The 15914-nt window shown below is 36.7% G+C and overlaps 1 protein-coding gene across 2 annotated transcripts in view; it reads right to left on the reverse strand.

Moving 5' to 3' along the window:
* The window catches only part of PCCA (propionyl-CoA carboxylase subunit alpha), a 294626-nt gene that overhangs the window by 98719 nt on the left and 179993 nt on the right, over nucleotides 1-15914 (reverse strand). For both annotated transcript variants that reach the window (XM_062566813.1, XM_062566814.1), the window contains exon 19: nucleotides 14397-14499. In XM_062566813.1, the coding sequence (XP_062422797.1) occupies nucleotides 14397-14499 (103 nt within the window). The remainder of the gene's footprint in view (nucleotides 1-14396; nucleotides 14500-15914) is intronic.

Below are 15914 nucleotides of genomic sequence, written 5' to 3' on the forward strand. Positions count from 1 at the left end.
GGCCCAAGTATCAGAAGAAAAAACCATATAACCAATGCACAAGCAATAAAAACTGGGCACAGAGGAAAAGGTGACTGGAGAAAGCAGACTGGAACAAAGATTAGCAGTGTCAGCAAAAGAGGTACAGAAGAGATAGAGAGGGAAATTAGGAGCAAACAGTAAGGTATGGGGGAATCTGCTGAGCAAGAAGACTAAGAATGGAGGTAGGAAACAGAGGTGGCAATAGAAATGCATAAAATTGAATTTAGTGAATGAAAGCAATGGAAACATGGGCCAATTGTGTAAAGAACGAGTGGCTAAAAAGCATGGGATGAAGGAAAAGAGAACTATTTAAGGAGTAAGCTTAGGAAAAGGCCTGGCTGAACAGCTGGTGTGGGAGAGTAAAGAGGATAAGCAAAAACAATGCAGAGGTCCTGAGATGGGAAAATGGAAATGAGGATCAATGCATGGATGAAAGACAGGAGGCCAGAGGAGCAGGGGAGAAGGTTCTGTAGAAGAGAACCAAGATTGAATGCTAAGTGAGTGGAAGCCCAGATGAAATACTCAGACCGGTCAGACAATGAGCACAGACCAGACTGCAAAGATTGAGGCATGGAAACTTGGACCAGCGAGAAGAATGAAACTGGAACAAAGGGATAAGTTGGAAAAACACAGGTGAGGGAAAAAGACATTAGTGGGAAGGAGCAGTAAGAACTAGACATGCAGAAGGAACAATCTTTGCATATTAGACCACTACCCTTTTGACGTTTAGTTTGAAATAGAACTCAAGTGCTTGACCTTTACTGTTTCCCTCCAATTACAAAATACCTGCAAAAGCAAAACTGCAAAGTATTTCATTCATTTCTACTAAATGGCAGTCTTGCCAATAGCAATTAATTACACCCTCAGCTCACTGCAGAGGTCTATGCAATGACCTTAGTGGGTCCAACCCAATTAACAAAAGTATCAGCATTACATTACAAAGCAAACTGTGGAAAAAAGAGAAATAACTATTACATAGGAACCTAGGGAATTCTCTCTCTCTCTCATACATATACACACACACACACACACACACACACTCATTAAATTCAGACACTACTTTATGCGGACAGTAAAATGAAGAATTAACTACCTGAGTTCATCTTCTTGTGCATATCTATTCTAAAAAGATTCAAATGACTTGAACATAGTGGTTCATTTACTTTGGAAGTATTCACCATTGTTCAGTTACTGAACAATCTTCATTAAGGAAATTACTCTCCAAACTGTTCATGTAGCCTTACTGCATACTACTCAAGCCTTATTCCAGGCAGAAATACTTTCTTTATTTTACCTTTCATAGCTCACATCATATTTAACTCTTTCACATCAGTGAAACATTACTTGATTTTCACCGTATTCACATCATCTCACACATTTAGTAGCTGAAGTGAGACATCAACAGATTACAGTAAAAAATCCTACTAAATAGATGTTGCACATGTACTTTGTGCTATATAACGTTAAGTGTTTTGATACTATTGATTTCCCCAGAAGCTACATTCAGCATTTCTGTGACTGATTCCAATACAAAGTTTGAGACCCAAAGAATGAAGAATATACAAAACCAACTACATCTAAAAAGCATGGTTTCAGAAATATGGCTAGCATCTCTGACAAGCTCTTGATAGAAGCAAGGAAGAACAGAGAGGTCAGCACATAACCACCTTAATCATAAGATTAAAACTTTTTCTTCTTACCTTCCCCTCACCCATTGTCCCTCTTTACATGAACCAAAAGTCTACAGATAGCATTCTCCTTCACTACATAAACTATGGAAAACATCCAGGGCTGGCCTGTTACATACTGAACAGCACAGGGGTTTTGCATTCAGCCACCTAATTAACACTATTGCAGAATGCATATGCATTATGAGAAAATATGCATATGCATATATGGGAAAATTTGAGCTGCACAGACACCTGACATCTGGCATCCCTCAAATCCGAGTGCTTGATTTTGGAATTGCAATCTTTGAAATAATGATTGATGCACACAATACTGCCTAAAATAACATATGATTTTAGAACTATGGAGCTATAGGTCTCTTTCGGTTTTCAGTTAATTGCAATTTATAGCATGTCCTTGAGATGTGTACATTTTCTCCAGAAAATTTAACAATCCACTGACAGTGGCTTATGACTACTTAAATTGCTTTCTTTTTTATTCAGTGTAAAAAAAAAATACTGTACAAGATACAGTTGCTCTGCAAATATTACGTATTACTTTCCCTCCTTCCTATATACAAAAGATAAAAAACACTACACAGTATCTTTAGGCTGATCATCCAAGGAAAAGGCAGTAACAAAATCTACTACCTATTTGTAAGTCCCTATAAAACCACATGCACATACAACTTTTGAACCCACTGCCCAGAATTAAGCACAAATATTAAAATCCTTTTATGAAAATCAGAGCTGCACAGAGAAGAAAGCCAAATGAGTGCCCCCATTCATCTCTTGGAAGGACACACAAAATTTGGTCATGTAGCAGCTGGGCTGGTCAATCTATACGTAACTCCACGGTAGATCCAGACCGCGTCACTCCTTGCCCTTCTGGTAGGACAAATAAGAATATGAAGAAGCCCTGTGGACACGTGAGGAACATAGGATTTCAAAAAAGAGAACAAACTCCATGTAAGGATAAAATAGAGGAAATGACTAGGTGAGACTAGGCACAGGAAAAGGTATTACAGTGACCAGCAATGAAGTTGAAGTTACAGCAGCAGACAAGTAAAGAGGACCTGACATACAACCTCACAGACCAACTGGTTCCACTAATGCCACACCGCTCACAGCCCACCACATCACCCAATACGCTACACAACTACCTGAGCATCCAGTACTGCAGTGACCCTGGACTTTCTCAAGCATCTAAGGAGTGGTCTCTCTCATACCAATGTGTCCTAGACACCATCCGAGGCAGTTGGGCAGGACTGCCCTTCATTTGGCAAGGAACAGAAGATGATGAATGGCAATTGCCAAGGGGGAAAAACAGCTCAGCTACATTGCTGGGGAGCAAGAAGTACAGGTAGCACAGTATCAGCCTGTTTCTGCTGACTGATTCCCCTTAGCCTAAGAGACATCACGTCCACAGAGCAGCCTCGGGGGGAACAGACACAGACAGAGCATCTGTCATCTCCCCTTCCCTGACTCCTTTTCCCCAGGCATCAACCACAGTACATTATTGGATATTTTACACTGATCAATCAGATGTTCATCACTACAGCTTTCATATATTCTTTGTTGTAGAGGTACTGTACAGGTCGCTACTGTATATAAATAATAAATAGAACTACTATTTATTTATATGTCTAATGACTTGTAGTTCTAATCTTTATTTCATCTTCCCACAACCCAGGTTCCCTACTTTTATTAGGATATTCCGTTTGCATTCAAATCTTTCTTAGAATGAGCTTAATAGCCATGCATACAGCTGTCCCACTAGTCTCATATAGCAAGATCTATTCCACAGATCTCGGACTTCTACCAATAGCCAACACTGATACCAAATGAACTCTCATGAACAAAGCTATATTTTCTTAATAATAACAGTTGTATAAACATAAGGTCTTCTCAGTTAAAGGGAAACCAACATCAAAAAGCAGTAAAACATGGAACCCTAAACCCTCCTTTCTTTGAAGAAACACGTTTGAAGCGAGGTGTTTCTAGTTATGGGTGAATGAAATGAGAATTCAGCTGCAACAAACGGACATCCAGTCCATATGAAAGACTAATTAGATCCATCTGAGAAGCTGTGTCTAAAACTGCTTCACATATTTCAAAGGAAAGCTCTTCTAGTCTATCTTTTGAGAAGACTACATCAAAACATTTAAGTCACAGCTGACGCACATCTATCCACTACAGCAGCATTATTTTTCATAAGCCACAAAAGCTACATTAAAGTAATGTTAATAGTCTGGCTTACTTTAAATTAAAGAAAAAAAGCAGCAAAGAAATTTAGAGCTAAGAAAACAACTCAAAGCAGCAACGACCCTATAGTCCCCCCTTACGCCAAAGCATCAAGAGATCCCAAAGTAGTGTGTCATGCTGAATTTTAAATGTGCTAAGATTTGCTCAGAGAACAGAATTAAAGATGAAATGCCATCCAGAAGCTGCAGAGTTAACTATTGCTTTTGTGGTAATAAGCCACACTCTTAACATTACATTAGTGGGCTTTTAAATATAACTATTGCTGCTGCTGAACCAGCAGGAGGAGCTCACAACATTTTTTAATCCATTCATTCTGCAAAATTTGGAGAGGCAGTTGTGTAATTGGGATTTTGGGGAGACAGGAAGGAACTGGTTGGGCTTTTTCTTTCCACTTTTGTTGGACGTGAATTCAATAGTAAAGGATCCACATGACACTCATGTAGGTATTGCTTTTAGAAAGCAGAAAATAATGATATGACTATTTTAGCACAGGATCTGAAGTTTGCATGGCACATAAATGAATAAAAGATAGCAGTCAAGTTTCCAACCTTATAGCAAAGGACGACCGTAAAGGAAAGGTGGCAGGATCCATTAGGTGCTTTATACTAGAAAAGAGACTTACCCATGAAAGGAAAATGGTATGCTATTGCACTATACGGTTACTGATATTTAATTTATATTTCAGTTTCTTGTCCACTGGAATTCCTGGAATTGTTGGATCATGACCCATGCAGAATTTAGTGTCCATTTTCATAACACAGAAACTCACCATATGAAGCCATCTGTATGGGTAAAACTCAGGACACTATGCACTAGGCCAGTCTTCATCTACTACTCTAGAAGTAATCACTGTAAAAAAAACTAGTTCCTTTTCTGTCCTCTTAGAACTCTACTTTAAAATAATGAAAAGAAGCCTGATTCTAAGACAAAAAAAGTAAACACCCAAACAGAGTATACCTGCTTTTTAAGTATTCCGCATTCTAAGTTTTCAGACCTTTTGCTGTATTTTTTTTTTAACATTCCTTGCAGGCTACGTACCAGTGCCAGACCATATGGTTACCGTAAGTTTTATAGCAGAGCTACAAATCACCAAGAACCTGAGTATATGATAGACTACTACATGACTACTGTTACCAAGTTATTACATTGCTCTAAACCAGAAGACTGAGCACATTATTAAAACTATAAAATTCATTACTTTTCAGATTCTTTTTAGTTATGAATCCTGTAGACATTTTCTCTATATGTTTATTCAGTATTGTGTGAGTAAACTAGCACAAGATATACAAATAAACCCGTAACAACAACCTCCTTTTATACAGCAAATATGCACTTGTATTGTACCAGTTCATTACACATAACCACCAGTTTAACAAGTATCTAAAAAACCATGCAGTCCAGATACTGGAAGAAATAGAATGTATCTGGTCTACTGTGATATACAAGCACACCTAATATTTGCCTAAGCATTTTTACCTCTGTATCTTATATAATACTGTTCATAATTCATGAACAACTTGCCCCAACATCTAAATTTTCTGAGAGACTCAGTCCCAGAAATGCAGAGGTTACAACAAGATACTGAAGCCAAGGCTACTTTCATTCAAAAAACAAAGTTAGCAGTCACTAATCCCTGTACAGGAACATAATGATTAAAGCACTTGCCCTCCCGAGTCAGACACTAGGATCAGTGCTCTCTTCAGATCCAGGGGTTCAGTCCACAGTGCTTGCCTCCCAGAAGAGATCGTCCCTACCAACTAGGATGGGACACGGCAATCTCTACCCCTCCCACAGACACTGGCCACAGCACAGGAGAAAAAGCAGGATCCACAAAGCCACAGTTGGTCAACAAGTGGAAACACTATTGCGGTGATAAGGTTATTTCTTTGAAGGATGGAAATCATGGGTTCCGGTCTTACTACATGGCTAGCTTATGCATACTGTATTAAAATGCCACTCTAAAAAACACCAAGAGTCCTGGAAACAGAAACTATAATTCAGAATCTGAATTAAAAGACTAATCAAAAATGGCAGTAGAATTCAAATTAAGCTGTTCACATATGTTCCATGTTACCAGCTACCAAGGAGAAGAGTATAGGATCTTTTAAATGGTTTAGATATAGCTAAAGGTAAACGGCCAGCATGTGAAAGAAAAGATGAGCTAAACTGGAGGACAGGAGGTGAAACTGCATTCCCTTCATTCTTGTCCTCTATACAGAAAATGGTGGAAGGGCAGAGGTGAAAAAAGTTTGCTTACACCAACTCCTAAAGAATCAAGATTTCACCCCTTCTGAAGGCCCTTTTCTCTAAACCATTCATAGTTTTCTTTAATTAAGAAAAATCTCAAACAAAATGTTGTTCAAGGAAGCACTATAATTCAAAAGATCACCAAAGCAATTTTCTGTCCTTCCAATTGAATTATAGTGCATACCTCTAGGAACAATATAAACAGGAATATTTTGCACCTCAGAAATAGAGATGCATTAGATAGTGATTAATCTGATATTTGGGACTATGTTTCACTAGCAGGAGAAGAGGCAGTTACATTTCTATACTTTTTAACAAATTAAATAAGGATCTGACTAAGAGGAAGGCAATTTCAGAAGATGGCTATCACACTTTTTTGTAAAGATAGGATTTTTTAAAAAAATCTGGGCCTTTTTATATTCAAAAGTTAATTGTAAATTCTTCAAAAAGGAATTACGTATTCAAACATATTTTTAAAAATAACTACAAATTGAAGACATCAGGTAGGTAGAAGCAAGCATCTGATGTCAAGAGATGATGTGCTTTGGTGTGTATTTTTATTATCCATACTATTTCTTAAATCCTTCATTAGCTAAATTAAATTCATGAATTTTATTTAAATATGAGTCCAAAAAAGGCTAACTGAATTAAGATGGTTAACTCCTGGCACTGAAGAAATTATTTTGTATTGTAATTAAATGACATGCAAAATCAGCTGTGGCAGAACAGTACTTCTATCATAAAATATTTTCACAGCATAAAGGTGTTATTACACACATTGACTAGAAAAACAAGCAGCTGTAGAAGTGAAAAGTTTTGTTCATACAACTGCACATATAATGCAACTGAGAATTTGTGTATTATTGCACAAGTAAAATCAGCCACTTTCTGAAAAGCATTTTCTGCTTATAGTTGTAAGGACTAGTAAAGATCTGCCCCTTCCAGTTGTATCTTTATACATGCTGTTTCACTTCATTCAAACCAACCCAGGACTTTGTAATGACGATATATTTTATTCTATATGTTTAACAATGTAACATATATAATATTCCAATATATATTTTTGAAATGAGAGAAAAGCTTCATTTATTTCTGTTGAGAATGTTAATTTAAATCTTTACTGGTTACCCCTCATTATTTTTAATTCTTACAAGTATTTGCTTTTCATCCCTATTGACACAGCTCTCATATGTCTTCTACATGGCCAATTAGCTGTATATTATCGCATGCCTGGACCATACCAGAAATATAAAGTACAGGGAATATTAATAAAAATAATCCTATTACTTTATTGATTCTCTTAAGATTATTAGTTTTAAAGTGATAGGTATGAAGAACCATGTTATTCACTTGCACAGACTACAGGAAAGATGGTACAAAACACTAAATTGTGCTCCTGCTTCACTCACATTTGTGTTTAATGAATTAAATGTGGAGCAAGTTTGCTTACAGCAACTTTCTGTATCATTGCTATGATTTTATATTATATTATTCTTTTCTTATATTTGATGTTTTACATATTTCAGTTGCAGCTGAAACCAATTATATCCCTTAGTCACAAAATTTACAGCAAACAAATATAGTAGAGCTCTTAATAAAATGTTTATTACATTTTAATTTGAAGTAAAAGCTTAAGCATAAATAGATACGCTTGAATTCACTAACTAAATTAAAGCATACAGATAGCTACTTAATTACTCTATGCTGACAATACAGGATTTATTCAAATAATGATAACAGTACTTTTAAATAATGATATTTAAATCACGGCTGTATTTCCGACACCTTCGACCTGCACTCTTATGCTCTCATTTATTTGCTATACAATAGGTTTCATCATGAAAATGTTAAGATATACGCAAGATAACTACCCATCTACACAGGTATCTAGTAGTCTCTTTACTTCTATTGAAGACGATACAGAAAAAAACATTCCCTTTTCCTATAAATCATTTAAAACATTCATTAGTCAACTTTTCATTGGGCTGAGCAAGCTTCAGATTTTTTTCCAGAGAGATTCATGTCTGTATATTTTCTTGTTTTTAAATTTGACTTTGGGAAGTGATCTAGTATTTTGCAAAAATAATAGTCCATTCTAATAGTAATCTGGAAAAAGTAATCGAGCTTTCTCTAGTCCTCTTATTCAGTGTTTGACCTGTACAGGCCCCTTTTGAAACATATCAAATTTCCATTTGCTCAAAGTAACTTCTGAACTATTTCACCTTATGCTTAAAAAAAAAATAAACAACTTTCATTCAGCACAACTTCAGTGATAAGAAGCTACTTCATAACTGAAACCATCTGGAAATTCTTTGTCAACTAAACAGAAAAGAAGATGAGGCTAAGTGGTCTGGGAAGGTATGCATCTACTACAGCAATGAAGAACACTAACAAAGAGGGTTGTTTTCAAGCATGATAAAAAATAACAACAGTTACTTGCAGAGAAATCACGCAGATCAGCAACAAAGAATTCTCAAGACAGAGGATTCCTGTATTATAGCAAATAAATGGGCACAAAAAGAACTATGCCAAAATAATTTTTAAGAATGCAGCTTACTACACAAAATATAGCTACAAATTCCTTGTCGAACTAAAACTAGGATCTCAGCCCACACATACAGCAATGAACTTCAAATAAAATGAAACATAAGTGTACCTCCTAAATTGTAATTACTTACTACTGATATCCATCATTTGAACCTCCAGATTCATGTAGTGCTTTTTTGAAAGCAGAAAGGTGTAGCCAAAAACCAAGATGACCCACTCTTTTCCCTACATCCTCCTCCACCAGAAAGATACTAATTCAAACAATTCTTTAGTTGTCTAACTTGGGTGACATTCACAACAGACAAAAATAAAACTGAAGAATATTGAAGGAAGTAAAGACAGTGGGTTATAGCAGTGAAAAATATTGTAATGTAATTACATGTAATTGTTTATCTTTCTTTTTTTGTACATCAACAAATCCTTTACTTTGTAATGGGTAAACTACAGAGCAGCGGATCCAATAAATAGAACCTTATAAGATTCCTGGTCCACTGTACTTTTTTCCATTGTTTAGGCCATTTACATTCTTTGCTGTTATTTTTTATTATAAATTAATTGTATTATTTCACAGAAAGACTGTTTCTTACATAAAATTAATCTATACTGCAACAGGTCAGCTCAAGGCTCATCATGACACTTAAGTCCTCCACACACCAGTGGCTCAGAGCTGCTCACAAAGTGGCTAGGGAGGAGAGCTCCAGTCTATAAGGAAGGGTCTCCACACTAGTCTTGAGCAGCTAAGAGTGGAAGGCTGCAAATAGGCAACAAAGGCACCATAACATTGATCCAGCTTCGGTGGTCTACACCTGGCTTAGAAGAGCAGAGGATATTACATTTAGATACACGTTAAAATATTACAATTTAATATGGTGGAGGGAAACCACATGGCAACCACCTACACTTAACATATGTAGGTTCCCAATTACTTTTGTCTCTCTAGCCCTTTGATACTCTGCAGAATATTCAAGCTTTATAAATAAAGAGGAGACTCCAACCTTCAACAGGACAACTGGGTTATGTCTTTGTATCTATAAAATCAAAACGTACACACACTTCACAGCCAGATTGTCCTATTCACCAAAAAGGGCAAGATGAAAAAGATTCCTGTCTGAAATCGGACTAAACAAAGATTTCAGAGCCAGGTGGAGGGATGTTTCCGGACTGTCTGTTGCTGTTTTACAGTAGTCTTACGTAAAGAAGGGTATTGCTCCTTCAAATTTTATTTAAGCAGCATCTTTTCATCAGGTTGTAGCATTTTTTCGTCCAATGACAAAAAGAAAAATGATGAGCACAAGAAGAATACTAAACTAAAACTAGAATCTGATCATCTGTCCTCCAAAGAACTAAATGGATAAATGATAAGCAGTCATTCAGCAGGTTCACCTAGCAGCTAATACACAGGACAGGGAACAAAGAAAAGAACAAATGACATTTATATGAATTTAGTTGGTGAGTTCCTGGTACACAAGAGAAGATTTCAAAGTAAATAGATTTTAATTCTCCAGCCAGGTCCTTAGGATCCTTTAATTGCTAAAACATATGTTGTTAAGTCAATAGGGTAACATCAGAAACAACTGTCTGATCTTGAAAATTCTAGTACACTAATTTTGTACAAACTTAAGTATTAGCATATATGTTGCTGGCTTCAGAAAAATAAGAGAGTTATCTTTATTTTAAAAGGAGGATTAGGAAAATTAGGATTTGTAAAAGCTTTTCAGCCTCCACTGGAAACAGGAAAACTAATCATATCTTTGTCTGTTCTGCTTCAGGCAAACAGTATTGCTCAGATTTGACCATGTAACTTCTAAGCCCTTGAGTTTCGGGAAACTAGGTCTCTAAAGTGCTCAGATCAGCTTGCATCAAGAAGCACTGTTACTAATAAAGTGGTTAAAAAGGAATGGTTAAAAAAATCAAAATCCTGAGCAGCAAATAGCAGTTAGCAATGCACAACTCATTAAGATTCTCACAATAAAGGAAGAAAACCACAGATGACCCACAGACCAAGGTGCTGACGAATGGTCTGTTCGCAAGCAGCAGGAGCCGTGGAGAAGCCTGCTGCTCATACTCCCTACACAGAGAGCAAAGCAATGCACGCTGTGAGCTGGTGAGGTTTCGACTAAGACTAGAAGAGTTACAGAAAAAAGAAAGGACTGTTGGAAGAGTCCCACTGGTAAACAAAAAGTAAATCAGAATGCGAACACAGCCGCTGCAATGCACAGTTTGCAGCAGGAGCAAACTTCTGAAGGGGAATGTGAAGGTGGCCCTCCCACCGGGCTAGCTAACTGCACTACAGATCGAGCTATCTTTGTCACAGGCCACAAGGGGACACAATCCACAAAGTCAGGAGCCCATGTCACACCAACTTAACAGCAAAAAGTAAATCCAGAAGTTCAAAAAGTGAGGCTTGCATTTCTGATAGCAAAGTTAATAAAGGCAGTTTTGAATTTTCCCGTTATTTCTAATGGTACATTACGTCTCCTAATCAGAAACAAGATTTCTCCTTCCTACTCTGATTTTTCTTCTTAAAAGTTAAGACAATTGTTTTTCCATTGTAAAATTTGAATACTATTTTCAGAAGATTTGTCATGTTTATTTTCTTGTCTGCAGCACAAACACACAAAATAAAGAATCCCTGCAAAAAAGAAAATTGTTAATAAAAGGTCTCCTATTTGTCCAGCAACAATGAATAATAAGTGTAACTCCAGCACAGCCTTAGTATTCAAAAATCATTACCTGCTTTTTGTAATACCAGGCTGAGGAGTTACTTTTTAAAACATTACACCTCTAAGGTTTAAGGGGGATAGACACTATGGTCATCAGTCAAATCAACCCACTGGGATCTGTTTCACAAGCTAAGGAATTTTCCAGATACAAGTAAGAATTATCCAGATAAAAGTAAATAACAAATGATCTTTTCTCCAAGTATACAGGCTTCGGTTAGGCTGGCTCCTATCTCATACCTCCTCCCTGTTGCTTAAGTATTCATTCAGCTCAGGCACAGGTGGTGCACATCGCCCTGGCAGCACTCCTGTCTCCTCACCTAACAGGAAGACGTAAAAGCAGCAGCACGCTCCAGGGATGCACGGACACGAGCAACCTTTGCCAGCCCGTCATTCCGCCCCCGGATGGCACTCCTGCAGAGCACTGCTCTCTCAGAGCGCTTTCCCTACTTACAAAAAGGAGCAAAAGGGACCAAAATTACTTTTTCAGAGACAAAGGAATTTACAAAAACAAACAACAACAAAAAAAGGCCTAACTACCCATTCCTGCCTAGTCTATTATGCCAGACCACTTGATTATATTGGAGGTGTTACTGTTTGAATAACAAACCAAAGGACAGAAACTTCAATATAAGCGATGTTAAACTGGGCTTAAGTTAGCTGCAATGCTCACAGTGATGCATGACACAAGCACTGTTGACGGTCCCATTTAAGCTGCTTTTTTGTTTTTCATTTATTTTGATATAAAATTTAACTTCTTTTATGTTGTCCCCACATTTTGACTTCCTAAACTATTGCTGATTTTGGCAGTGAGGGTGCTTGGAGGTTTTTGAGGCTGTTGAGCAACTTGGGGCTTTTCACAGCTAGAATTGTAAAACAGACAGATTTGTAACATGGAATGTTATATATGCTTTTCTGTATGTTAAAATAATGAATTAGCAACAACAGTATTACATTTTCATCTTCCCTTCTCAGAATTAGCACTGCTTGAAGATACAGAGTGCAGTTCACAACTCAGCTGCAGGTGGAACCCAGAACCAACTCATAGATAAGCCTGTATTATCAGTTATCTTCACAATCAATAGAGACAAAAGCATAAAAGAATATTTAGGCCTCCTCTGTCTGTAAACCTTCCTCAGTTTGACCTAAAGAAACAATTTGATTGATTATAACTAAGCCAGTATAAGCTTGAGCCTAAGATAACTAAGCGAAGACAAAGAAAGTCACTCAAAAAATAAGTTGGGAATGGGGAAGCAGGTGCAGATGCCTCCTGTGCTAAACCGAACTCCTAATTCAGAGAGGTCCAACTAGTGGAGATTAGACTAGTGGATAGGAAAACCTCATCCAGCAGAGATGTTTTGTTTTTTTAAGCACAAGGCTGTCTCCAAGTTCACTGATGCCTGTTAAAGCCATTATATGCATTTAATTCTGTGAAAATCTTAAACATGCCCTCAACTCCTGAGGCCAGAATTCCACAAGTGGCATGAATGTCACAGCCACGGACAGAACAATACATTAGATACAGAGTAAACAGTTGTTTAAGATCTCATGAAATTCCTTCTAAAAGAAATAACAACTACAACTAAAAATGACCGCCTTCTTTCACATTTAAGGTAGTACACTTGCAATTGAAAATTCACAAAGATGTTGACCACAACTACTGATCTTCTCTATAGCTTTCCTTTTGCACAGCTAGCATGATCCATATGGAACAGAAAGCGCCCCTGGTCTCCACTCGCACTCTCTACCTTCCTAGCCATCATGAGTATAATATGTGAAACACTGTGACAGAGGTAGAGATAGTATAAAAAAAGGACATGTTTGTTACCTGTCTTCTTGCTCCAGTAAGGCCAAAGAGAAGAGAAATCTAAATATTCATTATATCGATCCATGAAAGTGAAAACAGCTAAATAAAATCATGATGAAATTCAACTGAAAATCATATCATTTGAAAAGAAATTTTAGTTGAACAAAGCATGTGAATCACTGAGACAATACTGTCTTCACTGTATTTTTGTCTAAATGTCAACTTTCATAGGACTTTCATGATTCTGAATGTGCAATAGGTATAAACATCATGACCATCCAAAAATATTATGAAGCAGATGTTGCAGAAACTTTTTCAATAAAGGCTGACAAGAGTAGCCAACAGCCGTAAGAAGTAGACTAGCTAACTTCTGAGGTTCCTCACAGTCCTGCATTTCCTCGATCCTAAGAAAAAATGACTCCTTTAGATCACTGATAACTTCTGCCTAAGGGTCAACAAATACTATGCAAATCAACTGCCCATTTTTAAAGGTCTCAGCTTGACTGTGAATTAGCATTAACATTTACGAAGTATTTCTCTTTATACACTTACCTTCTCAGTACCATCTTTCTGCTTTTAATGCTGACAGTATTAAGTGATTATGTAATTATCCAATAAGATTTGTAAGAAAAAAAAACAGTAGCTTATGCATTTGAAGTGTTTCAGGCACACCACAAAACACTGGCATATTACTACATCTGCATACAGTTTTACCATCAAGCTGCTGAACAATTCCATTCCAGATTTATCTTGCTCAGTTGTTTATTTTTTTTAATCATCAACTTAAGCCAATGTAATTTTTTTGGTATGGCAATTATTTTCTTGCTCTCAAATATCTACAATGGAAGCATAAGACCTTACTTCTAAACTCATTGTTAAATATGGTTGTTAATTAGAAAACTAATTTAAGAAACAAGTAGATACAAAAATGTTCCACAGACATGAGCATAGTTAAATCTTTGTACAGTAGCACTATTTAAGTAATCTAGTATTGTAATTCTCAAGTCATGCCTGCTACAGATGAAACAAATATCTAACTTAGGTCACCGAACAGACGGAGAAGTCAGGAATAAACACACTGTCTCAATCCATAAAATTTCCTAGAAAATGAGCAGAACTTACAGAAAACGATGAGCCATTCTTTGAAACTGCAACAGGGTAAACTTCATCTTCTAGATGCACAGAGAGCTCCCAGCTACTTCTCTGTGATTTAGTAATAGGAATTCTAAAAAAGAAACACGCAGAAGAAGATTTTTTTTTAAACAGAGATTTCATGCTGCAACCATTTTAACCTGAAGCACTTTCCTCATAGGATAGTCATGAAGGATATAAAATACCATTAGCTATGGACATAGTTGAAGAGTGTATTTGAAAAAAAATCCTAGATGCATTTTTCTGTCAAATGGTATATTAGGAGAAAATGCATACTAAGTTCTTTCTAGATTTGCCTTCACACACTGGGTACACCAATAAAGTTATAACAGGCTCTTGAGTACAGTTAACACTGACTGCAGAACAAATTCAAACAGGATGAAAAGCAGATGAAAAAGTGGTTTGGCAGAAGAATGGCAACAGCGAGAGCTGCTGACAAAACATAATCACCATCCCTTTCATCTCATTCTCAGCAATTCTTAATTAAAGTCCAATTATATTAAAAAAATGCCAAATAAATAGTATATATAATTTTATAATATAGATTTTATATTATTTCATCCACAGAGGCCTTCAAGTGAACTATAAGTAATGATAAACCACAACCCATATGCAGGATTATACCTGTTCCTGCAGTAGTCTGAATGCACTAGCTACTGGTTAATATAAGAAACTTGCTTCTTATCAGCTTCAGCTTAAAGAAGCAAACCTGACAGCATGGAATCAGACCTGAAACTTGCAAATTAAAAGCAAAAATTTCAGTTATTTTATGCAAAATGCATTCATTTTAACTTTGATTTCGCTATCCTCATCTTAATTTCTCAACTTTCTTCAAGATTTTGTAACAACATCATAAGGTACACTGCAAGCTTTTCTGATGAGTAGCAGCATCCAGCCTCCAACACCATATACGAACATCGGCAAGCACCACTGAGGCCTGAGAGAAAAAGGTATGAACAAACAAACAAACAAGGCAGGTGGAGTTTAAACTCCATTAAGACAAAAGTACATTATTTTGGTATAGTTTTTCTTCCACACTGACTCTCAATGTTTAGAATTCTCCGCAAGAAGTCTACAGGGATAATAAATTCATCACATTGAGACTTCTCCTTAAAAATAATTTCTGCTATAATGCTCACTATTCACCATCAGTAGACTGTACTGCTCACTACATTATTCTGGGGGAAATTTCAGAATCTTAAAATTTGAACCAGATTCTACTTCTCAATATTGCACAGCCTGTGGAAATACATGTTTCTGAATTTTGTTGCATGCAGCCTGCTAAAAATTCAAGTGCCCAGTGAGCCAGACCTCCCTCAAAGTGCTCAGTTCTCTGTCAAATCAACAGGGAGAAGTACCTTTGAGGCCTCCAAAGGCCACAGTAGGAGAAACTGTCTGCTTCACACAAGTATAATACACTGACTAGCAAACAACTTATGCAATATCAGAATCTTGGATTTTCACACACCGAAAATTTAGGCTTAAGTT

The sequence above is a fragment of the Rhea pennata genome, chromosome 1, assembly GCF_028389875.1.
Source record: "Rhea pennata isolate bPtePen1 chromosome 1, bPtePen1.pri, whole genome shotgun sequence".
In the NCBI taxonomy this organism is placed as follows: domain Eukaryota; kingdom Metazoa; phylum Chordata; class Aves; order Rheiformes; family Rheidae; genus Rhea; species Rhea pennata.